The 24,978-nt window shown below is 50.5% G+C and overlaps 10 protein-coding genes across 11 annotated transcripts, besides 36 other annotated features; 1 reads left to right on the forward strand and 9 right to left on the reverse strand.

Annotated features, from left to right (window-relative positions):
* Positions 1 to 2,467: part of a mobile genetic element that runs on past the window's edge.
* Positions 1 to 2,468: part of a mobile genetic element that runs on past the window's edge.
* Positions 131 to 384: a mobile genetic element.
* Positions 1,004 to 1,227: a mobile genetic element.
* Positions 1,971 to 2,467: a long terminal repeat.
* Positions 2,458 to 2,949: a mobile genetic element.
* Positions 2,468 to 2,471: a direct repeat.
* Positions 2,506 to 2,533: a tandem repeat.
* Positions 2,950 to 3,088: 139 nt separating the features above from the next.
* On the reverse strand, positions 3,089 to 3,442 carry EKO05_0010527 (uncharacterized protein; the record flags this gene model as incomplete). Its single annotated transcript, XM_038947247.1, has 1 exon — positions 3,089 to 3,442. One exon carries the CDS (start codon positions 3,440 to 3,442, stop codon positions 3,089 to 3,091), a length of 354 nt encoding a protein of 117 aa, XP_038793488.1.
* A 1,218-nt stretch (positions 3,443 to 4,660) lies between these two features.
* Positions 4,661 to 6,118, reverse strand: EKO05_0010528 (uncharacterized protein; the record flags this gene model as incomplete). The annotated part of the gene is made up of 1 exon (XM_038947248.2): positions 4,661 to 6,118. One exon carries the CDS (start codon positions 6,116 to 6,118, stop codon positions 4,661 to 4,663), a length of 1,458 nt encoding a protein of 485 aa, XP_038793489.2.
* A 1,049-nt stretch (positions 6,119 to 7,167) lies between these two features.
* EKO05_0010529 (uncharacterized protein) lies at positions 7,168 to 8,001 on the forward strand (the record flags this gene model as incomplete). Its single annotated transcript, XM_038947249.1, has 1 exon — positions 7,168 to 8,001. One exon carries the CDS (start codon positions 7,168 to 7,170, stop codon positions 7,999 to 8,001), a length of 834 nt encoding a protein of 277 aa, XP_038793490.1.
* A 1,000-nt stretch (positions 8,002 to 9,001) lies between these two features.
* Positions 9,002 to 9,306: a mobile genetic element.
* On the reverse strand, positions 9,151 to 10,221 carry EKO05_0010530 (uncharacterized protein; the record flags this gene model as incomplete). Of its 2 annotated transcripts, XM_059637778.1 has the most annotated exons (4): positions 9,151 to 9,215; positions 9,307 to 9,426; positions 9,605 to 9,787; positions 9,840 to 10,221. In XM_059637778.1, the coding sequence occupies 4 exons, from the start codon at positions 10,219 to 10,221 to the stop codon at positions 9,151 to 9,153; spliced, it is 750 nt and encodes a 249-aa protein (XP_059493761.1). The 2 variants fall into 2 exon arrangements, with proteins under 2 accessions (XP_059493761.1, XP_059493760.1); XM_059637777.1 differs by having other exon boundaries at positions 9,151 to 9,254; positions 9,307 to 9,787.
* Positions 9,307 to 9,349: a tandem repeat.
* Positions 9,350 to 9,438: a mobile genetic element.
* Positions 9,350 to 9,438: a tandem repeat.
* Positions 9,439 to 9,487: a tandem repeat.
* Positions 9,488 to 9,545: a tandem repeat.
* Positions 9,488 to 10,077: a mobile genetic element.
* Positions 9,931 to 10,077: a tandem repeat.
* Positions 10,078 to 10,139: a tandem repeat.
* Positions 10,140 to 10,214: a tandem repeat.
* Positions 10,140 to 15,648: a mobile genetic element.
* EKO05_0010531 (uncharacterized protein) lies at positions 10,664 to 11,428 on the reverse strand (the record flags this gene model as incomplete). The annotated part of the gene is made up of 1 exon (XM_038947250.1): positions 10,664 to 11,428. The coding sequence occupies one exon, from the start codon at positions 11,426 to 11,428 to the stop codon at positions 10,664 to 10,666; it is 765 nt and encodes a 254-aa protein (XP_038793492.1).
* Positions 10,671 to 11,302: a mobile genetic element.
* Positions 10,671 to 11,425: a mobile genetic element.
* Positions 10,740 to 11,263: a mobile genetic element.
* Positions 10,743 to 10,903: a mobile genetic element.
* Positions 10,743 to 11,296: a mobile genetic element.
* Positions 10,851 to 11,302: a mobile genetic element.
* Positions 11,453 to 12,853, reverse strand: EKO05_0010532 (uncharacterized protein; the record flags this gene model as incomplete). The annotated part of the gene is made up of 1 exon (XM_059637779.1): positions 11,453 to 12,853. The coding sequence occupies one exon, from the start codon at positions 12,851 to 12,853 to the stop codon at positions 11,453 to 11,455; it is 1,401 nt and encodes a 466-aa protein (XP_059493762.1).
* Positions 11,460 to 13,078: a mobile genetic element.
* Positions 11,478 to 13,078: a mobile genetic element.
* Positions 11,487 to 13,078: a mobile genetic element.
* Positions 11,562 to 13,078: a mobile genetic element.
* Positions 11,697 to 12,934: a mobile genetic element.
* On the reverse strand, positions 13,079 to 14,812 carry EKO05_0010533 (uncharacterized protein; the record flags this gene model as incomplete). Its single annotated transcript, XM_059637780.1, has 1 exon — positions 13,079 to 14,812. One exon carries the CDS (start codon positions 14,810 to 14,812, stop codon positions 13,079 to 13,081), a length of 1,734 nt encoding a protein of 577 aa, XP_059493763.1.
* Positions 13,086 to 14,830: a mobile genetic element.
* Positions 13,128 to 14,845: a mobile genetic element.
* Positions 13,134 to 14,848: a mobile genetic element.
* Positions 13,158 to 13,738: a mobile genetic element.
* Positions 13,194 to 13,471: a mobile genetic element.
* Positions 14,940 to 14,962: a tandem repeat.
* A 2,057-nt stretch (positions 15,649 to 17,705) lies between the features above and the next one.
* On the reverse strand, positions 17,706 to 18,361 carry EKO05_0010534 (uncharacterized protein; the record flags this gene model as incomplete). Its single annotated transcript, XM_059637781.1, has 2 exons — positions 17,706 to 18,152; positions 18,305 to 18,361. 2 exons carry the CDS (start codon positions 18,359 to 18,361, stop codon positions 17,706 to 17,708), a joined length of 504 nt encoding a protein of 167 aa, XP_059493764.1.
* A 2,341-nt stretch (positions 18,362 to 20,702) lies between these two features.
* Positions 20,703 to 21,332, reverse strand: EKO05_0010535 (uncharacterized protein; the record flags this gene model as incomplete). Its single annotated transcript, XM_038947251.1, has 1 exon — positions 20,703 to 21,332. The coding sequence occupies one exon, from the start codon at positions 21,330 to 21,332 to the stop codon at positions 20,703 to 20,705; it is 630 nt and encodes a 209-aa protein (XP_038793495.1).
* Positions 21,333 to 22,176: 844 nt separating this feature from the next.
* EKO05_0010536 (glycerophosphoinositol permease) lies at positions 22,177 to 23,919 on the reverse strand (the record flags this gene model as incomplete). Its single annotated transcript, XM_038943560.1, has 4 exons — positions 22,177 to 22,489; positions 22,548 to 23,286; positions 23,353 to 23,635; positions 23,758 to 23,919. The coding sequence occupies 4 exons, from the start codon at positions 23,917 to 23,919 to the stop codon at positions 22,177 to 22,179; spliced, it is 1,497 nt and encodes a 498-aa protein (XP_038793496.1).
* Between the last annotated feature and the right edge of the window lie 1,059 nt (positions 23,920 to 24,978).

Below are 24,978 nucleotides of genomic sequence, written 5' to 3' on the forward strand. Positions count from 1 at the left end.
GCTAGAGAAAAAACAATTAACCAGTTCGCAGTATTAGGAATTAACAACGATGGATCGCTAGGACCATCGCAACAGCTCAACAACATGATGCGGATCGAAATCGACCAGCGCATTACATCAGATGTACTAGAGGAACTTCAGGAAAAAGTTATAGCTAATTACTACAATGACCTGCTACATAGACACCCTAGAATCACACACACAATAGAACTTATTAAACAACACTACAAGTTCAGCAATATAAAAGACAAGGTCACTAAATACATTAAAAACTGTGTTAACTGCCAGCAAAATAAACACAGCACACACGCAAAATACGGAGAAATGCAGGCAATAGAGCCGCTAACGGCACTATGGACGAACATCACAATAGATTTCGTCACTTAGCTGCCTATCTTAAGAGACCCTGTTACTGGATACGGCTACGACTCAATCTTCGTTATAGTCGACAGATTCACCAAGTACGCTGAAATGATACCTTTTTGACATAGTTACACTGCAGAGCAGCTTGCACGAGTGTTTCTAGATCGACACATAAGGCATTACAGCATACCAGAATTAATCATTAGCAATTAAGACAAGCTCTTCACGTTAAATTACTGGACCACGCTCTTGGCAGCTATTGGTACCAAGAGGAAACTCTTGACAGCCTATCATCCACAGACGGATAGACAGACTAAAAGAACGAATTAGACTATAGAAACCTACCTAAGGATATACAGCAACCAGCAGCAAGACAACTAGGTCTTGCTGTTACCTATGGCACAGATTGCATATAACAACAAATTGTTAGAAGTAACAGGAGAATTACTATTCTTCCTGAATCACAGGATGCACCTAAATCTCTTTACTAGAAGTCTGGACACACTAATACAGACTGAATTAGCAATATCCTTAGTAGCAAGACTAAAGGAAGTACACAAAAAAGCACTAGAAAACATCAGCAAGGCTTAAGAACAAGCAATCTCATATGTCAACTGGAAAAGAAAAACAGCACCTTAGCTGAAAGAGGGGGATAAAGTCTATCTCCTTACAAAAAACCTTCGTACACAAAGACTAACGAAAAAACTAGACTACGTTAAAGTTGGACCCTTTTTTATTTCTAAGCAGATAAGCTTAGTTAACTATAGACTTAATCTGCTAAAGGATGCAAAGATCTATCTAGTGTTCCACATATCGCTATTGGAACCAGCTAACCCTAGAACGCCTATCCAGGAGAACTTCCATTATTAAGCCGACGGCGAAGATGAATAGGAAGTTGAAAAAATAGTAACACATTAAGGGAATGGCACCAGGCGAAAGTACCTAGTTAAATGGTTAGGATACCCGGACTTAGAGAACACGTAGGAACCACCTGCGCACCTTACGAGTTGCCGCCAATTAGTACGCGAGTACCATGATTCGCAACAGACTCTTCGATCAAACCAAGAGCGCCCTAGGTAGCGGGCGAGGCACACATGCCTATGGACGCTGCAGGACAGTCAGGATTGACTTCCTTAGCCAGGTCCAACTCGCCAGCCTTAACCATTCCATTCGCCAAACACAGCGCCTTTTGCCGCGCGCGTTTATTTGCCTATTTCAGGATTTTCTTATTACGCAACAATCGCGCAATTACGGTTGCAAGGAGCAACTTATCTTCTTCTACCTTTTTCTTATACTCCTTGCGAGTCTTATCTAACAACGCCTAAGACATGTTTACACATGGCTTGCCAGCCTTTATATACTTAGCACACTTTAGACCTTTTAGACTACCTGGCATAATGTAGCACTCGTGGCCGCTAAAGAAACAATAATTGCAGGGGACTTTGGCGGGTGTATTAGCTCGACGGATTTCTAATGCAAGACGGATGTTGCGGGCGTACAAGGACATCTTGACTTACAGGTTACTAGATGCGGGAATCGCAGATTATATAAAACTCTAACAGACAATTACATAGTTTAAGGACAAACTAAAGAGGAAGGGGGGATAGTGTTACAATCCTGTGCTAGGGCACGGCACAAACATAAGTACCAGCCAACCAAGACCCCTGACTCCGCTCTGAAGGAACGAACAGTAGAGAAGGACAGAACAGATAGGGATGTTACGTGACTGCTTGTTAACAAGCATGACACATGTAACTGCTTGTTAACAAGCATAGTACAATATACTTGTCTACAAGCACTCTTATATATTTTATTAGACTAACTCTAGTTGCTTATTAACAAGCACTGTATCTCCTAAGTATATAGTTAGTAGGAACATAACCCTTATAGTTCGTGTTTAACCTTATTAATTAAGTTTGTCTTTAGAATCTTAACCTGCTCTTAAACTAGACAGTACCCTCTGTACTATTCATTACACCCTATCTTTACGAGCTTTGCTTAGTTGATAACCCTTACTAATCCAGTAACCGTACTCATCCCCGAGAACCAATAGAATCAGTGCTTACGGTCTTTAACTAAAGTACGACTTCAACACTTGTATTTATTGTAGGAACTAGCGTTATAACGCTAGCAATCTATCCTAGTTAAGTAACATAAGATAAGATAGATAGAGTACTTATTAATAAAACACATAACCTAGCTTTTAGAGACTAGTTTTTAGGCTAGTAGTAACGCAAAATTCTATATTATTTCTTATATAGAAAGTAAGTAACAGCTAGTAAGTAATTCTATATACTTTACTAGCTCTATCTCTTATTATAGGTTAAGTTATTATTATTTAATAATCTTAGTTGCGTGTAATGCCTAAAGGCCTTAGTATCTCTAAGCTAACGTTAATCTATTAATACTAAACCTGGCTACAACTTTGTTATACAAAAAATCCTCTCCTAGTTTTAAGGATTTAATTGCTTCTATTACTAATTGAATTAGATCTATATTGGTTATGTTGTAACGCGTTAAAGATTGGTGTATTTGGTGTTGGTGGGGCGTCACGCGAATCCGGGCATCACGCGCACGGACACGGTAATAGCCTTGAAACAAGCGATCGTCTTCTTCTCCCTTGTTATTGCTTGTCACTCCAAGAGAACCAACACACCATTTGTTCCAATCCAATAGTGGATCACTTCTTCGCCACCACTACGACGCAAGACCTAACCTCACCAATTTATCCGCGATACGAAGCAATTGCATTCGCGCTCGCATCATTGAAAGAGTAGCACTTGTTGAGTTTGAAATCGCTCGTTGTGGAATCCACGTAACCCTGGTTGATAGCATCGGGGAGGCTACCGCAGTTATCGGGCGAGAAGAAGTACGCGTATTGGTGGCTGCCACCCCAGGTTGTGATCTTGAAGGACTTGAAGCCTTCGGGCCAGGTAGCACAAGTGTTGTCCCAGGTATTGACACTGTTTTGAACGATGTTGTTACAGTTGGTTCCGCTGTAGGTATCTATAACGAAGGCCGAGCCGCTGGCGATAAAGATGGTTGTGATAGCAACAATGGATTCGATCGTATTATGCATACTAAAGAGGCAGGGAAACTTTAAACCCGAATGTTGCTTGTAAAGAGTGGAGATCGAGAGCTGGTCGTTAGACGTGATGAGGTGCACAGTTGCGAAGGGCAAAGACAGGTTTATATACACGTGGACGATTGCCACTTCTTTCAACGTTCGACTAATGTCTTTTGACTCTAGCACGCCTGTGCGAGGCAGCAAATGTTTGCTAGGACCGATCGAGATGAAAATCGGTGTAAAGCAGCACAAGAGAGGGCTTGAGGTTCCACATACTACTACGAAAGGGGGACTTGTAATGTATAAAAACCTTATGCTGACTGTATCTGTTACTCGGGTCTTCTGCCCCGGAGCGTAATATCCAATGGCAAAGGTTGATAGAAAAGGGCAAGCTCTCTCAAGTCCTTTGATATCTCTTAATTATGGCATTTGAGTCTTAATCAACTGATATCGATTGATCGTTGAAGCTGACCTTGCGTGTGCAATACGGCACGTGATGTGTTTAGCACTATTCGTCAGCATTGCCGACTATCAAAAAGCCCTCGATCACAACTCACAGCACCAGTTTACAGATTGGGTTAGGAGACTACACAGTCATGTAACACTGTTCACTGTAAACAGGCTGTGCAACGCATCACAGTTTAATGCAAATAACATGCTGTACACGCTTCTTTACGTCAGACCTAGAGTACGATAAACTACGGTAGCTTCAGGACAGGTAGTACGGGCAGTGAATGGCACCTCACGATGTAGAGGAAGCAAGGTCTAACAACTTACATACTCCAGATACTGCTATATTGATAAAGTATGATATGGGCCACTGAACTGGTGTTACCTTTTTCTGGTTAATGACGACGTTCGTATGGGATAGGGATTAGGGTTAAGACGCAGGTACCTGCAACTACGACAAGACCAGCTTTACCGTTAGTATTATATCGACCGTGGAAGTGTTTACGTCGCCAAAACAACGAATAGAACCGAAGTCAGTCTAACAACACCACCGGGTGTGGACAACGCTCATTCAAGATATGAGCACAGCGGGTTCGGGTAAAGGTCAACTCAGAGACTACTTCAGCATCATGACTCCTATTGACACGAAGAGAGGGCTTGTCAGATTGGCTGGTCGCAAATCTATAGGTTGCAGGTTAGGAAGCTTATTGACCATTATACCATGTAATCACTCCTCGAAATTTTATTTGTATCGTGTGAGGACCAGGATTGTAGCGTCCTCTAATCTGTTGCAGAATAATGATAGCCGTCCGCTAGACCACTCTTACAATCCCAGCTGCTTGCTTCGTTGATACCTCCAGTAGCCAGGTATCTCGGCTTTTCCGGGAACCGACAAAGTTCTCTCGTCACCAATTCGCCCTCTTGATTTCTGGTCTCCGACGTGAGCGTCTCTGGTGGCTCTCCCTTCTCTACCCAATCCCGCAAGCTTTCCAGAGGATCGATCGGCACTGGGCCCACACCAAGTCCACAATGTCCGACACCTGGGGCAAGAAACAATCGAAAATAATTGTCGACTGCTTTTCCACCTCCCATTTCTCTCTCAACGCGCTGGCGGTACTTGACCGTGTTCTGATAAGGTATTATGGGATCGTTAATGCCGTGCCAACACAGCAGCTTCGCACCAGTGTCGCGAAAGGAGGAAAGATCTGGATTATCAGCGTCCAGAATCCAGCCAAACTCCTCATTCGCCTGTACCCACAACGCGAAAAACTCAGAGGTAGTCAGCTTCGAGACGTTGAACATAGGGTCCTTGAGGAGAATAGCTCGGGGAAATACGTCAAGCACTGCTGGATCATTTAGAGTGCGAAGGCCGTAAGAGTCGATCGTGATGTTCAAAAAAACGTTGAAGGGTGTCCCATAAGGAAGTCCGGGGAAAATATTTATGCCGAATGTCGTGGTGGGACCCTCGTGAATCCGGCGAAACACATCAGACATAGCGTCTGTAACCTCGACTTTGTATCCAGAACATTCTATCCTTTGCCCAATATAACTCTTCGGGTCAAATAAACAATCTTCTGGGTCTCCGATGATTCCGTCCTTAGCGCCGTCCAATATGTCGCATACCTCCAAAGCTTTCGATGCTAACCAGTCAAACTCGCAATTGCTTACCAGCGTACCTGCCTCTTGCATCACAACAATTGGCCAGATCCCTGACAAAACTACGTCTAGCAACTTAAGGGCGGGCGCAGCAGCTAGAACTCCGTCAAGTAATCCCGGATATCTCTGGGCAACAGCAAAGCCTTGTCGACCGCCTTGTGAGCACCCGTTCCAGTACGAGTAGCGGGGTGGTCGGCCGTAGAATTGCTCTACAAGACTTTTTCCAACATACACCTGCTCTGCTAAACTTCTTGTTGCAAAATTGTTCACCAAGTTCCAGTCTATACCCTTTTCCTCATTCAGCATCCAATCAGCAGCCAAGAAGTCGACTGAATGCCCTCCATCGGTAGATGATGCTGCATAGCCGCCAGCAATTGCTGGGCCGAGTGCGATGTCGAGCATTCCTGTAGCCCAAGCACCGCCACCTGTAGCTTGAAAACGCTCGTTCCAGGTATCTTGTGAAAGGGGTAGCCAAGTCTGGACCAAAACTTTGTCGTCGGCTCCTTGGTGTGCAAGATAGACCTTGACTTCGCAGAAGTTCAAGTTGGAAACTGGCTGAAGTAAGCCTGGGGCTACAGGCATGTCGAAATTTCGTTTTGCTTCTGCGGTTATTGAAATGACCTTTGCGCCTGGCACGGTCGGTGCCGTGAATGTCGATTCATCACAATTGTCTTTGTGGATGTTTTCATTTGTGGTGGCTCCCACAAAACCCCAAAGCTGAAGTGAGGCGAGTAACTGTCGCATTGTAGGAGAACAGGATCGGGTTACATGCACGACGGAAAGCCGATGACAAAAGGTTGTCCTGAATATATGTGCTTTGCGCAGCCACTCTGCGCTAGGCTTTCTTAGCACGCCGTGTCGTGTAGTGCGTGGGATCACTCAAGCCTATCAACTTGCAACACCGCGCGTGAGTCGTATGAGCAGGCATTCGTATACCCCGCACCTCGTCAATGCGGGAAGATTTATAAGCATGCAGCCGCAGCGGCGAGGCGAAGCGAGGCGGATGTGTTGGCTTGAGCATGACCCAACTCCATTCAACTGAACTAATCGGCAGTCGAAACAACGAGCAAGAGCTAAGTAAACACATTTTACGTGTTTAATACTTGAAAATATAGGCTGTTCACAATGTTGCACCTTTTTAGACCCTGTAGCACAGTGGAGCTGAGCTGTTGACTTAGGACGTAGCCGTACGGCGGCTAAGCCTAGGTGCGTATCTCATCTGTGGTGTACAGTGTTTTCATGCTAGTTCTTGCTAAGTGATGTGAGTCACGAAGCCCATGTAATCAAGGGACGTGAAGCTTACGCCAAGCGTTCTAATGGAGTGACGTGAGACTTGTGCCAAGCACACTGCCTCCACAGTACTTGGAAATGTCCGAACGCCTACTACTGAATAGAAGCAGATGTCTGCACATTTACTGCCTGTTTGAGTAATTTCTTTGCATGTACGCGTATGCTGCAGATGAAGGTGGAAGTTGCAATCTATGAAGGAGTACAAAATTCAGAACGTAGAACACTACGGACGGAACACTACGGACGGAACACATTAGCCTCCAAGTACTATCCTACATTTCTCCCCAAACACATATGTTTGCTAAACTGCAAAACAACATCCCATACGTTTTTCTTAGTGCATGATGAATCATATCATCGTCTTCCTACTAGCGCTCGGAAGAATCCTACCGGTCGTCGCCCAAGAACTTCCAACCACAAACTGGCCCGCGCCTGATCATGGTAGTTTCGTAATCTCAGACTTTGCCTTCGACTCTGGAGAGATCCTTGATGAGCTTGAAATTCACTATCAGACACTGGGCGAATTTAAAGTTCATCCAGATGGAACCAACAACGCGGTCCTCATCCTGCACGGTTCCACAGAATCAAGCGAGCAGTTCTTCAACGACGAATTTGCGGGTGTGCTATTCAATCCTGGCCAGGTTCTAGACGCGCAAAAGTACTTCATTGTGCTTCCTGACGGCATCGGACACGGAAACTCAAGTAAACCCAGCAACACTGGGCTCCGTGCCAGATTTCCAAGCTATCAGTATGCCGACATGATCCGCGCAGATCATCGCCTTCTCACAGAACACCTTAAAATCTACCACATAAGGCTGATACTAGGTGTTTCTATGGGCGGTATGCACGCATGGATGATGGGAGAATTGTATCCAAGCTTCATGGATGCGTTAATGCCCATTGCTTGCCTACCAGTACAAATTGCTGGCCATAATCGACTTTGGAGGAAGCTTATCATTGAACTAATCAGTTCGGATCCAGCATGGGATGAAGGCGACTACGGAAACCAACCAATCGTGAGCCTTACAGGTGCTTTATTCCTAGCACAGACCATGCTGGCTGCGCCTGTCTCTTTCATAGCCCAGCATCGCACACGAGATGCAACGGATGAATTTGTAGACAAGCTCCTACCTCACGTGTCAGATTACGATGCCAACGATTTCCTTTACGCGTAGAACGCATCTCATTTTTACGATCCTGAACACGATCTTGGGTCAATCAAGGCTCCGTTGACCGCGATAAATACAGCCGATGACACGATGAACCCACCGGAGCTCAAAATCTTAGAACGTACAGTTAAGCGTCAAATGCGACGAGGGTTGGGCAAAGCAGTTGTATTGCCGACCTCTAACGAAACATTTGGGCACGGGTCTTATATCAAGGCCAAGCTTTGGGAAGATGAACTTGATTTGTTGCTGTTGGAGACGCGTACTCAGAAGTAAAGCTGCTGGCATTATTTTCAAACAAGGGAGTAGCCCCCTTGTACATATGCGTTGGGACAGCCCCGAATAGCTTCACTGTCAGAGTTTAGCTTTGATACTAGCTTTTCAGAACAGCCACCAAATCTGAGGCCAGTGCATCGTATATGAGAACTAGCACAAATGCATCTCAAATGTCTGACAAGGGCGACTACGCCTAAATTTGGGAATCCGCCGTATGTTACTGCAGGGGTTTCGGAATTATTTGAAAACACGTCCAGTATCGAAGCAATGAAGCTACTTCACACTGGGGTTCGAGATCAAGTTGAGTATCAGAGTAGTGTAGGACTTCTTATTTATCTCCCTGCCAATTGAACTTTTGAGATGGCTCGGCTAGAATGTACATTAAGAAGAAGCTCTTGAAGTTCTAGAAGACCAATGGTGAATTGCAGATAATCGCTAACTTCCATGCATAGAGATTCGAGACGTTGAATGCCAATGAATGTGAGATATCAGAGGTCAGAGTTATGTGAATTCTTGATCTGGTCAAGGCAAAGTCGGACCGAAAGTCACTTACCCAGCACCGTTTGCTGCTCCTTTGGCTACGCTGAGTAGAATGATGCAAGTATGCTATCGTGAAGACTACTGCATCTGTGTACTGTTTTCTGTCGTTAAATGATTTCTTGCGGGAGTACTTTCACAAGTCAGTCTAAACGAGCATTCTACATCTCTGGACATTAATGTCATCCTCTTGGTATGCCAGTGTTTAGGCCAGCGGGTGCAGAGCTTTGCGTTTACAGGGGTAGCGGGGTAGAGAGTTAGTAAGCAAGGGAAAATCACAACAGTAACAGGAGTGTAAATAGCACTGTAAACACTGTTTCATTCATGTGCAGACCTGTAAACTATTTAATCCTCATCATCTTCATCACTGTCCTCTGAGGAGGAGGAATCCATAGCAAGCTCTAGAGCCGCTACGGACTTCTTTACGTCCCGTACGCACTTACAGACCTCTGTAAAAAATGTTAGCAGCCAGTAGATTTCTTTTACAGGCCTGTAACCTACTCTTCTTCTTCCTCTTCCTCTTCTCCTTCTTCTTCTCCTTCTTGGAGGCGGTGGCGGTGGTGGCGGCGGCGGCGGCGGCGGCGGGGAGGCAGCAGGGGTGGCGGTGGTGCGGCGGCGCTTCTTGGAGGGGGTGGCAGGGGCAGCGGCAGGGGCAGGGGCAGCAGCAGCGGCAGCGGCAGCGACCTGGCGGCGGGACCTGGAGGGGGTGGCGATGGCGGGGACGGGGACGACGGGGGCGGGCGTGGCTGTAGCAGGGTCAATAAGGTCTGTATGGGGAATGTGGAGGCTGTAAACTTACGGCGGAAGGAGCAGCGGGCGCCCTCACTGCCATAGTGGCAGTTGGCGCACGAGTCGAGCAGCTGGCCTGTAACTACCACGCAGGTAGTATACGGGCCAGCTGCTCGCTGGCAGGAGTTGCATTCGGTGGGGGCGACGCGGCCGACAACCTGCGCGAGCGCAGATTCGAGGTTCTGCTGCCGAACTGCTTACTGTCAGTACAGGGCTCTACAGGACACTTACAGGGGGTTACTTACCAGCGAGGTTGAACTTGCTGGGCTCGTAGCCCGCGCGGAACTCCAGCTGGCGCTGGACTGGCCGAGAAGCCAGCCTTGTGCAGGCCCGCGAGGCGGGCGGCATGGCGAGCAGGGCGGCGGCGGTGGGCGGGCCGGGGGCAGGGGGGAGCGGCGGGAGGGCGGCGGCGGCAGCGAGGGCGGCGGCGGCAGTGGCAGCAGCAGCAGTGGCAGCAGCAGCAGCAGCGGCGGCGTCAGCGGCGGCGGTGTTGGCGGTGTTGGCGGGGGCGGTGTTGGCGGGGGCGGTGTTGGCGGTGTTGGCGGGGGCGGCGAGGGCAGCGGCGGCGTCGGCGGCGGCGGTGTTGGCGGGGGCGGCGACGTCGTCGGCGGGGGCGGAGGAGTCCATATTGATGACCTAGAGAGTAGTAAAACGGGGGGAGGGCGGCTGCCTATATAGTATATCGCAGCCAGCTAGCAGCTGCCAAGACCTGCGATATTTTGGTATTGTAGCTCACTGTGAATAGTATATTCTGTTTGTCGGGCCAAAACAGTGAATAGGCAGCCATTAAATGATGTTATAGGGCCTGTGGCTATACTGTATCTGGATTGTACGGTCACTGTACGTGGCCTGATTGGTGCTGGATACTGGTACGCGGGGGTTTGTAAGCTCACGGTGAAGGTCAACCTGCGGGCACAATAGCACCTGTAACGGCAGAATAACTAGGCGGTGACGTACTATTGATAGCCGTTAGCCCGATATACTAGTAGGTTGTGGCAGTGACGTTGACGGGCTGATATACTGGTAGCGGCGACGTTGGCGGGCTGATATACTAGTAGGTTGTGGCTGGCTACAGGAGCACCTCTGGGTATACGATATTAGGGACCGTACGGGATGGCTCATCGCTAGTATCAGGTGCTGGCAGCAGGATTGACAGGCCTGCAAGTGTAGTTACACGGGACATAGCTACGTATAGCTGGCCATGTGTAAACACAGCGTGACGCAGATCAACGCCTACAACAGAGAGTGACTGGCCCTGTGACTTGTTTACAGTGATTGCAAAGGAGAGGCGAACTGGAAACTGGACCCGGCTGACGATAAACGGGAGCTCTCTACTGGTTGAAGTGAGCCTGATACGTGGCAGCAGGCGGAGCTGGCCTGCAAACTCGCCAGATAGGATGCGGGCCTGGATACAGCGGGAGGATATCTGTGTAACCGCTAAACGGGTACCGTTGCAGAGCCCCTGGCTTAGGTACAGGTTCCGTAGAAGCATTATTGGTACGCCTACCTTGAGCAGAAGGCGTGACGGGGGCAGTGACGGGGGCTCAAAGGACTGCAGCAGCTCTACGGGAGGCAGATCCTGTGTTGTATTGTCCTCAACCTCAGCAGAGTCCACTGCAACCAGCTCTACTAGCTCACCAGGGAAGGCAGCAAGCATTGCGGCGTTGATTACAGCTACTGCGTCGTTCCGTACGGCCAGTATAGCACGGCCGTTGAGGACCTGATAGTCCGCAGCAGCCTGCTGGAGGAGGTGCGGCGGATAGACGTGATCCTGGAAGCCCTGTAGGCTGTAGTAGACGGTCATCCAGTCTGGGATGGAGATCAGGCCATCCATCTCACGGGTAGCCAGTCCCCGGCACTAGGCTGCAAAACAGGTGTTGTCAGCCCCAGATAGCACCTGCATATTCTGACGCAGGTGCAGTACGGTCATGTGCGGCCATATGAGCGTAGACTGCTGCAGGCAGGCGTTGACGATGGCAGGCCGCTGGCCCCGGCGGACGACGGGTAGGATCTGGGCAAAATCGCCGCTGGCAATTACAGGGAGGCCGCCAAACAGGGCAGGGGAGCTACGGACGTCCTGCAGCATACGGTGGACTGCCTTGAAGCAGTAACGGTGCTGCATAGGCACCTCGTCCCAGATAACTAGAGTAGCGGCCTGCAGCAGCCGCCCAAGCTCCGAGCCTGGAGCAACAGGGCAGATGGAATCGTCGTGGATATCCAACGGGATCTGGAAACGGGAGTGGGCAGTGCGGCCGCCGGGCAGCAGGACAGCAGCTATACCCAACGACGCAACGCACAGGACCACCTGGCCTGTAGAGCGATAGTAGGCACATATACAGCGCCAGAGGAACGTCTTGCCTGTGCCTGCTGGGCCCTGTACGAAGAAGTGGGCAGTGCTGTGGTCAGCCTCAATAGCGGCAGTAACGGCATCAAATACGGCGCGCTGGTCCATATTCAGCCCTGTAACAGTGTCCCAGAAGGCAGTGTCCTGCCCGTCTGTATCGTAGGCCAGCTCAGCGGCAAGAAGCTGATTCTGCAGCCGTACTCCCCAGTTGAACTGGCACGCAGGGAGTGAGAAATCCGTAAGACGTTTGCCAGACTCTGCCAGCAGCCCTTCTATCAGATACAGGCCGTAGTCAAGGTACGCGTCTGGATCTGCGGATACTAGCAGGGCAGCAGCAGCCTCAGGTAAGTCGTCACACAAATCCGCCTGGAAGGCTGCCCAGATAGCAGCTGGATCTGTAACAGGCCCATTTAAGAGAGCAGCAACGAAGAAGTACCGTAACGCCTGGCCTGTGGCAAACGTAACGGCGTCCTGGAAGCAGGCTACCCAGTCTCCATCGTGTAGCAGTAACCCGCGGGCAGCTGCGGCGGCCTGGAAAGTAGGATACTCTGTGCCGCTAAAGGTACGCAGGTCCGCGTAGGACTGTGGACCCCGTACGGTAGTCAAGAGAAGCCGTAGATAGAACCGTTCACCCTGTAGCGGGCTGCAAAAGTACATGCGGCCAATCGCAGTGCCGCGCTGACGCACGTGCCAGGTCCGTGACGGGAGGTGCCAAACAAACTGGGATGGATAGTCCTGATATAGGACCTCACGGCCATACTCATGGTCAGCGTTGCGCTGGAAGAACGCCGTAAGCGTAGTTACAGATCGCTCCAGGCGGGCTGATAACTCTGCAGTGGTAGCGTTAGCAGGGAACGTAACTATCTGCTCATTTGGTAGGTGGACCGCTAGGGGCACTACAGTGGGCCGCTCCATGTGTACTGGGTACTCAAACAGCCGCCAAACAGCCTCAGATGGACTGATATATCGCCCGTTTAGATGCTGCTTAACCTCATCTGCTTCTGAGACGTTTAGTACTGCCCTGTCAGTGCCCTTGTAGATGTACTTGTGGACGTATTTGATAGCGTGGATAGTGCCGCAAACCTCTACATTGATATGGGCCCAGTACTTACGGAGCAGACCAGGGTTATACGGGACAACCTAGCTGTTATCAAGGTGTACAATACGGCCCTTACACCGTACAGCAAGCGTGCGGCCATCATCCCGGCGCTGATACTCAGGGTACCCGTCCTCATGGACCACTGTAGATGGGCAGTAACGCTTGGGAAAGTTCTTAGAGCACCGCGGCGGGGCGCTGTCGCGCTGAGGCACCATACACGGGGCCTGCAGATTGTGCTCCCCACATGGCCCGTGAAGCATGAAGGTCCGTACAACCTCTGTAAGCAGGCCGTCTGGGTCATCCACAGGGGAAGGGATCTCAGCCCGGATAGTGCTATCAATTGTTACAGGATCCGTGAACGCCTCGCGGTCGTGTGGGGTCAGGAACAGCAGCAGGTGTATATGGGGCAGGCCCCGTTTCTGGTACTCAATCGTGTACACGTGGCCCAGATGGGTGCCGAACAGGTTGCTCTTCACATCGGCTACTAGCTTCTGCACCTTCAGATGGAAGGCCCGGCAGATTAGATCAGGCCGATTCAGGCCTGTCTCCCCAGGGCGGAGCTCACGGGCAACCTCTGGCCAGTATGGGCTAGCTGTAAAAGTGATAAACAGGGTAGGGCGGCCATATCGACGGACGATAGCCATAGAGTCCTGATAGCACTGGCTGACAAATCGTGAGCTGCCTAGATAGGACGACGGCAGGACAACGCGGCGTCCAACAGGGCCTGCCTGGGCGTCGTTGTTGCCCATAACGGCATCAGCAACACCGCTATACAGGTCTGCCCGCAGCTGTGCCTGGTTTGCTCGGATCCAGGCCAGCCGGGCCTGGTCGCAGATAGCCCAGATATCCACAACGTACTGCTGAAACAGCCTGTAGAAGCGGAACGGATTTGTAGTCTGCCCAGGGCGGGGGTGTAGATAGTATCGATAGTAGGTTTGCTGGGTCAGCGACGTCTGCAGACGGGATCCGTCCTGGTTACGGAGCGTTAGCCCCGGCCGCCACCCAGAATCCCCGTGGGGAAACATCAGTACGTAGTGTAGCGGCATGTAAGATGGGTGGGCGGCGCTGATAGTAAACAGGGCGCTGGAGTTACGGGCCGCTAGGACGATGGGACGGGACGTCTCTGCACCTGCTGCGTCAGGTATCACTAGGCCTAGCTCATCGCTAGTAGGTACGTTCTCCCTGCGGCGGTCCTGCCCAGTCTCTAGGGCTAGTGTAAGCCTGCTGGTTAGTATGACGCGGGCGTCTGCAGCGCTACTGTTGAGCCGATCCTGGGCCGTGCGGTATATAGATATATATGGGTTATTGATCTCATATAGCATTGCCGTTAGATCTTGGAGAATCTGGAGCTGTAAGTGGCTGTTCCGCTGGTGGCGGGCGTTGGCAGCGTACTGTGGGTCGTAAAAGTATAGCTGAGCGTACTGCGGCAGGCTTCCCTCGAGAACCTCTACAGGGCCGCTGCGGTGGTATAGGGCCCCGTGGATCTGAAACACCTGCACGCCAGGGCCCTGCGCCCCACGGCTGGTAGGTGTACAGTCTACCGAGGTAAACGCAAAGGCAGCGTTGTAGGCCCGTAGCTCCTTACGGAAGTGCCGCGCTGCTAGAGTATTCGTGTTGAGTAGCTGATACAGGTACGACGGCAGCGGTGTGAGGGCTGGCAGGTCGACCTCGCCGTCCAGGCAGCAGAGAGTAAATCGCGGGTCTGTTACAGAGGTAGTGCTCTTCCGCTCATCTATCCAGTGTAAGGCGCCGCAGGCTGAACAGGGCACCTGCATGCTGCCAATATCGTAGTATACACCATCAGGACGACGTCGCAGGAGCGGGGTGGTGTCCTGTTGGAGCCCTACAAGGACTGTCTCGGGCAGGTCGTTAAACGGGTTATCACTATACTGGGAGCTAGGGGCAGCAGCTGGAGCAGCAGCAGCCGGGTTATTAGGAGTATTACTGGCACTGCCCTCACGGCGTGAGGCCTGTTCAGGGGCGCTAGCACTGGGCGCTGGCTGGGAGGCAGTTAGGCGGTCCCTCTGGGGGCTTGATGGACGTGGAGGTGTAGAGAGACGGCGTCGCCGGCGGCCTGCACGGGACGTCTACTGACTGTAAGCGTAATCAGAGAGAGGGGGAGGTAGTAGTTACGGCACTGCAGTTGCTACATGGCTGGTAGACGCCCCCTATCCGGTTGCGGCGGAAGTTAGCAGATGGGAGATAGGTCCTACAGCTGCTGCAAAATACTTGGGATGATGGCTGGCTGACGGCTAGGGAAAAGACTGGAGGGGGGGGGGCTAGAACACGCCGTGGACGGGCCATACGAACCTGTAGCGAGCCTGTACAGGACCTGTAAAGCTTTTTACAGGAGTTTACAGGAGCAGATTACCGGAACAATATAGGGCCGCTACGGGCGGTGTAGGACGTCAGTATAGCTGAGAGTTGACGCTAGAGGGTGCACGGCCAGAAAACGACAACTTTACACGTCTGCTGCGCCCGCTACAGGGCTGATTAATTTGTCTCAAGCAGATAGGCAGGTAGCGGCGAGTTTTATCAGCTATCTGGCACTTATTTCAGGGCTTACAGGGGCTTTGTTGGGGAGATCACTTTAACCTGTTTATATATAAGATAACTGCTCATATGCCACGTAGCTAAACCACGGCAACATCTCGGCCGTCGTATCTTCGCACTTGTGAGTCTCAAAATTATTTCATATGTTTGATGTGGAAGATAGGGAAGCTGACCCGCTGGTATAGTGATGTGGGTTGATAGTTGATCTGTTGTGACAGACTATGTGTTGCGTATCTGCCACTAGCCTTTTCCATTTCCTTGCCCGCTTAACTCCAAGCTCTGGCACATACTGCAAATAGCTCACCTTGAACAGCACATACAAGGTTACTTCCTAGTTGCCTGGTGAGCATTGCCGCTTTTCTGATGGCCTTATGTAGCCCCAAAACTCTATCATATATTCTCGCCATCGAGCCGAACCGTACATTCGTTACCTTGGTATCAGCATCGTTGCTGCACATATCGCGTTAGATGTTTCAAACAATCACGAGAGCTAGCGTTATTGAAAACTCTTGCTACGGAAAAAGTTCACCAAATACTAGGCACCACCTCATTCCGAATAGACATATTCTCTGTTTCGCTATGCGATAGTCTGAATAAGCACGTGGATAGAAGTAGCGCCAGACAATACCCACGCCCTTTGTAGCGAGTACTCCCCTGGGACGCCAGCCCAGGGGCCTAATTAACGGACCAGCATATGTGATCGTCTTTAGACGCGATACTGACGGACGTACACGTCTGATAGCTTGGAAGTTTAAATTCTCCTTATTTCCTCGATAGATGTGAGTTTAATGCAGTTCGAAATGCACGAGATCACTAGCCACTGATAGCGTTAAAGAATTCCAGCACAGATCTGGAGAGCAAGACTGTGTTGTCTTTCAAGGCACCATCGTTCTAATCCTTTTCGAGCCTTACGGGATGTCATCGTGTTGTTGTTACTACGCACTTTTTTTTGCTCAGCTATATGCTCCTGCACTACCTTCTATTCACTCGTGGCATCATCGCAAGATGGTGACTTTACTAACCAGTTCTCCTGGCACGTATCGTGTACCACTTATTCAATCGACAGCATATCAAGGGGTGCCCATTTCTTCATCTTTGAAGTATGTGATCATGTGATTCACGTGATTGTATACTATGCTGCTGTGCAGCAGATCCTTTCGGAGGCTACCTCGCACAATGTGAAGCGCTTTTGAGCTCGCTACGAGTTTAGTCAATGCTCATAGGGAAAACTTGGTCGACTACAATCACGCTAGACAACAACGAGTCAAATAGTGGGAAGTATTTATACTCGGTGTATAGAGATAAAGTAAAACTCGGTGTATAGAGATAAAGTAAAACTGATTTATCTATGTCTTCCGTCTGATGAACTTGACATTCCACTACGATCTCAGTGCCCATGTAGCCATGAGTCTAAGACGTCTACGCAATCCGGCTTGTATACGTCTCTAGATTGAAGTGAGTCAATATCAAGACCGCATCGAGATTTTAAGCTACCATGAGCCACACAGATTTCTCGCTCAACAAAGGAGTCAGTACCGTAATCTAGAAAACTGCCTTTTGGTTCGAGAGAAACGTAACGCTTCAGGTGGGCATTTGCACTTGTTGTTACTGCTACAGGCAACACACCTGGACCAAAGCAATTGATGTTGAAGTCACATTCAAGGTCGGTATTAGACGCTTGACGTAGGAATACATCGTTCGGATGAAGCTTGATATGAAGATGACTTCCTGAAATGTACAGAGAGCAATACAGTGTTTGAAGATGATCGAATCCGAGCTGGAACTGCGGATACGAGCGCCAGGCTTAACACGAGCGCGAAGATGAGGGTGAAAGTCTTCATGGCTGCTGACGATCTTGGAAGGAATTGGTAGAATGAAGGTTGCAGGTTGAGTCTTTCGTTTACAGGGATACTTAAGGGAGTGATGTCCTGGGTTCAGTGGCTTGAATATATGTGATATTGCGAAGTCTGTAACAAATCTTTATACGAAACAACATAGCTAGCAGAAGCGGATCCGTCAATAACGTCACAGGCTTGGTTGACAAGAACTGATCCAGTATTGCATAGTTTATCGTCTCAATGGTCTGTTCACTTGCACAAATAATAGATATTGAATCTATGAACTCAGTGACTTCTTTGCCATTTCCTGCACAACACTCCTCAACAGCGCCACATTCGCGCCTCTTACCATCTCCACGACCTCCTCTGCACCGTGCTTCTCTATCTTTACTTGCGCCGGTTCTCCGCTCTCAAAGAACATGAAAGTGGGCATTGCGCTTATGCCATACTTCTTCGCGACGTCCTTGACATGATCGACATTGACTTTGGCAAAGCCAAGCTGGCCCGCAACAGCGTGGTCGTCAGCTAATTTGGAAAACACCGGCGCAATAGCCCTGCAGGGCGGACACCAGTCCGCATAGAAGTCGACGACTACGTATTTGTTGGACTTCAAAACAGTCTCGAGTTGTGCTGGCTCGTTGATCTTGGTGACGTTGCCTGACGTCTCGGGGATAGGGCTACGATCCGCGAATACAGCCTGGAGTGAAGATCCGTTAGCAACGGTCTAGAAATTCCTATGGCTGCGCACACTATCGGGCAATATACACGACTAACGAAGATGGAAGCACATGGGATAGATGTCTCGTGGTTACATGTACAGCGCTTCTTGATGCGCATCCGCCGCACCAGAGCGAGTTCAAGTGTCCCCCAACTTACCGGGCCAAGCACAAGGATGACGACGACGCCAAGAATAGCGTAGAGGATTGCATGCATGCTGGATGTAAATGGCGATGAATGGCTAGAAGTGATGCCTACATGACAAAGTGAAGACTTTCAAGGCTAGATGCTTGGCGCAGGTGGGGCGCTTCCCCGCAGGCTGCTATCGATTTTGGTGTCTTGATCTAAACCCGCGAGTAATACGGTCAAGTCAAATACGACGATGCTTCACATCCTAGAATTCAAACAACGGTCGAAATGAGGGCGACGTTGTCGACATGTACACGCAGTTCTCAGCTTTTTGATGTCCGTCTTTGTGAAAAGCTGCCGGCGCAGCACCGGTATCACTCAGCAAGGACAGCCCCAGGACCATGCATAGCATTTACAATATATGGCCTAAATTTTGAAATCTACGGATTGGTGCAAATACTTGCACGGGTAATGCTAGCAGATTCCCGCTCTTATCATAACCTCCTTACCGCTTCACGCTGTGAGTCCTTGCGCCGCTCCCGCGTTTGACCGATCAGAATGCAGCAGGTCTACTTGGACTTCTCTACATAGATTGCGACGGTCCTGCCACCAAGAAATGCTTCCTTTCCAAAACTTGATGGTACATCCCGGAGAACCATGCCAATACTACTGTTAAGTCTTTGCTATATCTGTTAGCAATTGAGAAAGCAGTCTTGGTTCTGGACGTTACACGACAGCATGCAGTGCACAGACTTGACTGGTTGGATGTGGAGGTAATCAGTCTTATATCGCGAATTCTCTATAGCCGGACATCAGCCAGACAGCACAGGTCTACAATAAAACACTCTGGCGTTGCGCCGTCCATCATGGAGGACTATTACATGGTGCTTGGAGTAGCTCCTTCTGCCACGCCAGAGCTGATCACCAGAGCTTATAAACAGTTGGCGCTGAAGCTTCACCCAGATCGGAACACCAATCAAGATGCCACTCAGGCTTTTCAGCTAGTATGTTGTCTCACATTGTGCTGGTCTGACCGTCATATTACAATCATATCTGGATGCTGAGCTGATCTGATCAACACAGCTCAGCCGAGCTTACGAGACACTGCGAGACGAGATCAAACGCCGAGAATACGATCGCATCTTCCCCTCTATCAAACGGGATTACGCCTTTCCTCGAAACACACAGACACCACGTCCATTTCCAACTTCAACGCCACAATCAGAAGCACTCAGCGAAGCAGCACAGATTGCAGCACTCAACAAGTCGAAGCAAGAGCGTGCGGCACGATGGAAAATCAACAAGAGTGTCCTCGACTCATCCATCTTCGATCTACAAAGACAAATTTCGCGAGTAGAGCAAGAGATCAAGAACCTGAATAACATTGCAGCTACTGAGGCTGCAGTAGAGCGACAAAAGAACAGTTGGGGTACATGGCTACTGTCGCCTATCATCAAACATGCAGAAGAGAGTGACGAGGATAAAGCGCGCAAGGACCGAGAAAAGCAGGAAAGAAGGATCGAGAAGGATATGAAGGAGCGCCGCCTAGAAACAATGCAGACAGACATGAGGGGTAGAGAAGCTCGGTTGAAGCAAGCGAAGTCTGAGGCCGACGCTGCTATCATGAGCGACGATGAGAAGATACGAAACATCCAAGCCAAGACACGAGCCAGAGAGCTCCAGAAGCAGCGAGAGCGGGCGAGGGTAGAGAGAGAGAAAATGGAAGAGATTAGGAGACAGCAGCAAGAGCAACGGGTGAAGTGCGAGCAAGAGGTGGCAGAGGTGTTGAGGAAACAGATGGTAGAGAGGCAGGCTGCTGAGGCGTTGAGAAGACAGAAAGCTGAAAAGCTAGCAGCGGAACATAGAAGGAACAGCCAAACCAGAGCGAATCGAACGCACCACACACAACCTCGTCCAAACCCTCACCGGACCTTCAATCCATCCTGTAGCAACGACGGCTCCTGTAGCCACGTCGGCTGGTGGCCGAAAGTGCAAGGTCGTACAGCATGTCCACGGTGTGGCGAGGTTTGGCCCTACTTGTTGCAGTGTCCGTCGGGTTGTAATGGGATGGCGTGTCCAAAATGTCAAGCTGACATACGGCCGTGGTTCTATCGAGGTGCCTCGAGGCCGGTTCCTCCGCGGGCGAGGACTCCCAGTCCAGATTACGATTACTATGACTACGACTGAGCACTGAAACGACGCATTTGATATGTTGCGTGCTTTATGGTTTTTGAGCGCAGACTATTATGGCATGCTTGGTTTTTTTTTACCATACTGGCAGGTGTTCCCCTATCCATGAAATCTATTCGGCCCCTTCTTTATGCCGGCCTGCAATAGAACAATGTAAGCTTAACCAGATACATTGTCACATGCCCACGAAACGCTCGAATCAACCATCTCCTATTGATTTTTCCTAGGTAGCGCGTGCTTATATCCCGTTCTTCTTCGCATCCCGCTCATGCAGCAACTCCTTGATATGCTCACTCAACCAGTACTCATCCAAATCAGTCAATCGCATATCTTTTGCGCCCTGAATGGTCTTCTTGCACTCGCTCGTCTTGCACAAGCATTCGAAAGGCTGGGCCATACTCCACTCGGTGCTCGGGTAGAAAAACGTCAACTCGTCACCTTCTTTCAACCCGCCCTCCCGATCTGGGTTGACACGCACTTCCCAAGCAACCATATCGAATATCAGGCTAGGCGAGCACGAGTGGTTGATGTACACCAAGTCGCAGTTGAGCTCGATGTGGAGGTTCTTGCCGGCTTGGACGGACGAGTAGGCGACGGTCGCAGGTGTGGCCGAGGTTATGCGTGCGAATACTGCGCCGGCAGGGAGCGTGACGAGCGAGTACGAAGCACTGGCGAAGTCGCCGGGTCGTTTTTCTACGCGCATGAGGCGAGTGAGGTCGGGGTTTACCCAGGCTGGAATCGCATGGCGAGGTGCCGATGAGGTGGTCGAGGGCGTAATGGCGGCTTGTTCAGAAGAGATCAGGGAGCCCTGCTTGCCTTTTGAGGGGGCAGGAGTGGGCGCTGCGTTCGAGACGGCTGCGGGAGACATGGTGGGTGGTGTGATCTGTATTGGTGGTTGTAGGATAGATGGTGGATATAGGAACTGGTTATGTCTACAGACAGGCGTCTACTTGGCTTTAGTATTGCGTCCTGGTCGAGTCGAGGTGCCGCTCCGGCCACGTCTCGTCACCCGGAGGATACCAGGCCCACTACAAGCCGCATCTCGAGCCTGTTTGTGGGAATAGTGGGTTGCTCCATGTCACCGGAGAGCTCGTGCTTGTCAGTTATCTCGGTACACCCGAGGCACTTCTGTTCATGAACTTCCACGACGTCATCGCATGACGGGCTGGATCTGTGACATTGCTTCGCAGCACGTTTGCACCAGATTGACAACTCAGAAGCAGCAGAAGGCGAACGTACGATAGACAGACACCAGACACGGGAGAGGCGTGAGGCTCAGGGCCGCATGAGCGTGCAGTCATGCGGTGGCGGAGCTGCTTCCGGTCGCGGGGTGATGTGGCCTCGGCTGAGAAGGACAGCGCTAGTCCGGTATTGACTAGACTCGAACTGAAGAACGAGGGGCATGTGAAAGGTAGGCATGCGACGATTCCAGGCTGTAAACAAACAGTTCAGTTATGAACGTGCCGCCGGTAGAGTAGAAAAATGAGATATTAGCTGGAAGTCCTGGTCGAACTTACGAAACGCAAACCTCCACAGCTAACTGAGAGTTGGAACGCGTGCAAGGAAACAACACGGCATGTTCATCGTAAGCATGAGGATATACGATCCTCTTTGATCCTCAGGGAGGCCTGCTCGTATCTTGTGGACTAAACACAACGTCCGTTCATTGCCATCCGCGAATGGTGTCCAAAAACATTGGTCCTTGCCATTCATCACTTCTCGGCCTCTACCATGCTCTCGTGGCTTCCTACACTCTCCAATCCCATCTTGCTTGTGTCATACCCATTCGCGCTCAAATACTCCCTGAAGTTGACGTCCTCTTGATCGATTGTATCTTGTCCAATATGCGGCAGCAACAGGACCAACCCGGCGGCGAGAAAAGCCAGCGAACTGGCAACGAAGAACGGATTACGACCTGCCGCGATCTCATCCTCACCAGCTGCGGTTTGGAGCGCTTGAAGTGCATAGGATCCAGCGAAGGCGCCAATCTTGCCCACCGCAGCTGCGATGCCGTAATATTGACCCCTGCGCAGTATCAGTCACGATCTATTCGTACAGCTGGAGATGAGAATGAAGCACGAACCTGATACCCGTGGCACACGTCTTACTTGCAACAAGGCCTATATTGTCGCCGGGCCCAAACTCCCCCAGAGCAAGGAAAACTCCATAAACTACAACAAAGCCCGCAACATTCTCTGGCTTTTTCAACCACGGGTAGCACCCCGCCATGATGAAGCCAATGATTCCCTGCAGCGTAACGCCAATAAAGAGCGTCTTTTTGGGGCCCATGGATGGTAAATCGGCGACAAAAGCTCCAGCCAGACATCCAGGCATGTAGAAGAAATTGATCAAGATGTTCCATGCGAGACTCTTCCACAGCGGTGCGGTCTTACCCAGGAGGTTGGCGAGGATGGAGGATGCATAGATGCCAAACGAGTAGGCACTGAAGTCGTAGATGAACCAGATGATGCTGACAATGGACAGTCTGAACCAATAATACCGTGCAATCAACAACCACGGCGTCTGGGTCTTGGCTAGGCTCTCTCGTTTGAACGCCTCCGGCTCCTGGAGCTTCAGACGCAGATAAAGTAAGGATAGAGGTGGGATGATGCCAATGCCAAGGCACACGCGCCAGGCGACCCGCAAATGGTTCTCGCCGGTGATGACGACGACGACGGTGGCGACGATGGCAGAGATGAAGAACGCAAGGTCGATCTGCACGTTCGTGAAGAGGATGAACCACTTGTTACGGCTACCGGATTTGAGCTCTCCAGTGGACTCGGCACAGCCTACACTGCCAGCTGGATATTCGCCGCCGATGCCTATTACAGTCGTTAATAAAGCTTCCTCCAGGACGACGACACAACTGGGGAAAGGGTGTTGCTTACCGATACCCAGGAAAAAGCGGTATGCAACAAGAGCTGAAAGCAAGCCTGATGGGCTGCCGCCTGCGCCATACGAGCCTGTGCCGAGTGCAGCGAAGAGAATGATTATAATCGTCGATACGAAGAGTGACCATTTACGCGAGAAGTGGTCAGACGTATAACCAAAAAACAGCATACCAACGACCGTACCAGCGAAAGTGATACTCGCTACGTTCGCCTGGGCGGAAGATCTCTTGTAAGCTTCTGGATAGATGCGTGAGAGCATGGTGTTGACTGGACCGATGATCTGGAGAATTGTCAGTCTCTATCAGAGAGCACAGGGTGCCTTGGAAGTAAGCCGCATGGGAGACTTGAGATGGTCCTTGGGCCGTGCTGCATAGGGAAGATGTTGCGTTGGGATTGTCGTACGTTGTTGAGGTATCCGTCGCTGAAAAGTCCAGCACCGCACGCGATTACTGGCCAGAGTCGCTCCCATCTCGATTTCTCAACATTCGCAACGCTGGTCTGTCGCTCGGCTTCGTCATTGCTCGAGTCACGGAGTTTGGCAGGCACTTCTTTTGCAGAAGCCATGGCTGATGAGTGTAAAGTGCCAAGGGGGAGCACGATGTGAGGCAGGCAAGCACACAGGTCAAGCTTTATTGCGCAAAGTTGCGTATAGATTCGTCCAAGGCGGTACAAATGTCGAAAATCAGGTCTTGCGCAGAGCCGCAACGACTTCGACGGACGACAGCGGTGATCTGCTCTTTATGCAAGTGCGGTCAAGCTGCCCCTCGCATCTGGTTGGTTGCCCTGGTCCCGCATTTGGTGCCACCCAAACGTTGGAGTGATCTCCGGTTCTTGCCTCTTGCGACTCCCAACGAGCATTGCATACTTTTGCTTGGTAAGTGTAGCCAGTCGGAGAGGATGAAGAAATTGACGGAGGGCGGCGCGTCTCGTGGGCTACGCTCGAAATGGTGCCTAGTGTGCCGTGTGCATGTGCACATGTCCGGCGGGAATATCGAGTGTGGCTGAAAGCTTTGCTATCGTCGTCAACTCTGCGAAGCAAGCAGGCGTTTTCTACAGATGCTGTGGTCTCATCCAGCATGTGGCTTACAACACGATTGAGCTGAACAATTGCTTAATGACGTCTTGCGAGTGCCGCATCCAAGTCCATCGTCAAGCTTTCTTGTCGCCATGATAAGCCTCCTGCAGCATCAGCGGACGGCGGAGCTAACTGTGTCTAGCGCAACCTTGGGTCCTGGCAAAGCTTGTCCTACCGTCTCGCTCTCTGATCTTGAACACAGAAGAAGGACCACGTAAGACCGTTGAGATTGGCTTTGAAAAGCATTGAATGTCGATGGTCGTCTCCTCTTATGACAAATTTTCTCGCGGAAAGCATCAGCGGACGCTGGATATGTTGAGCAAAAGAGCGTGCGAGATACAAGACGAATATCGAAGATGTTCGCAGGACAAAGCAAGTATTCTGCCCAAGAACTTGGGACGGAGTGTAGTGGTAAGGGGGGTTGTGATCCTTTGTGTCTACCACCTGTCCACGTGGAGCCTTGACGTAGGAAGAGCTTGGCCCTAGAGGCAGCTTGTCGTTACGTGTAAAGTGGATACGGTCCTTTTGCGGTATACCAAGCGCGTTCG

Source organism: Ascochyta rabiei, chromosome 20 (genome assembly GCF_004011695.2).
Source record: "Ascochyta rabiei chromosome 20, complete sequence".
In the NCBI taxonomy this organism is placed as follows: domain Eukaryota; kingdom Fungi; phylum Ascomycota; class Dothideomycetes; order Pleosporales; family Didymellaceae; genus Ascochyta; species Ascochyta rabiei.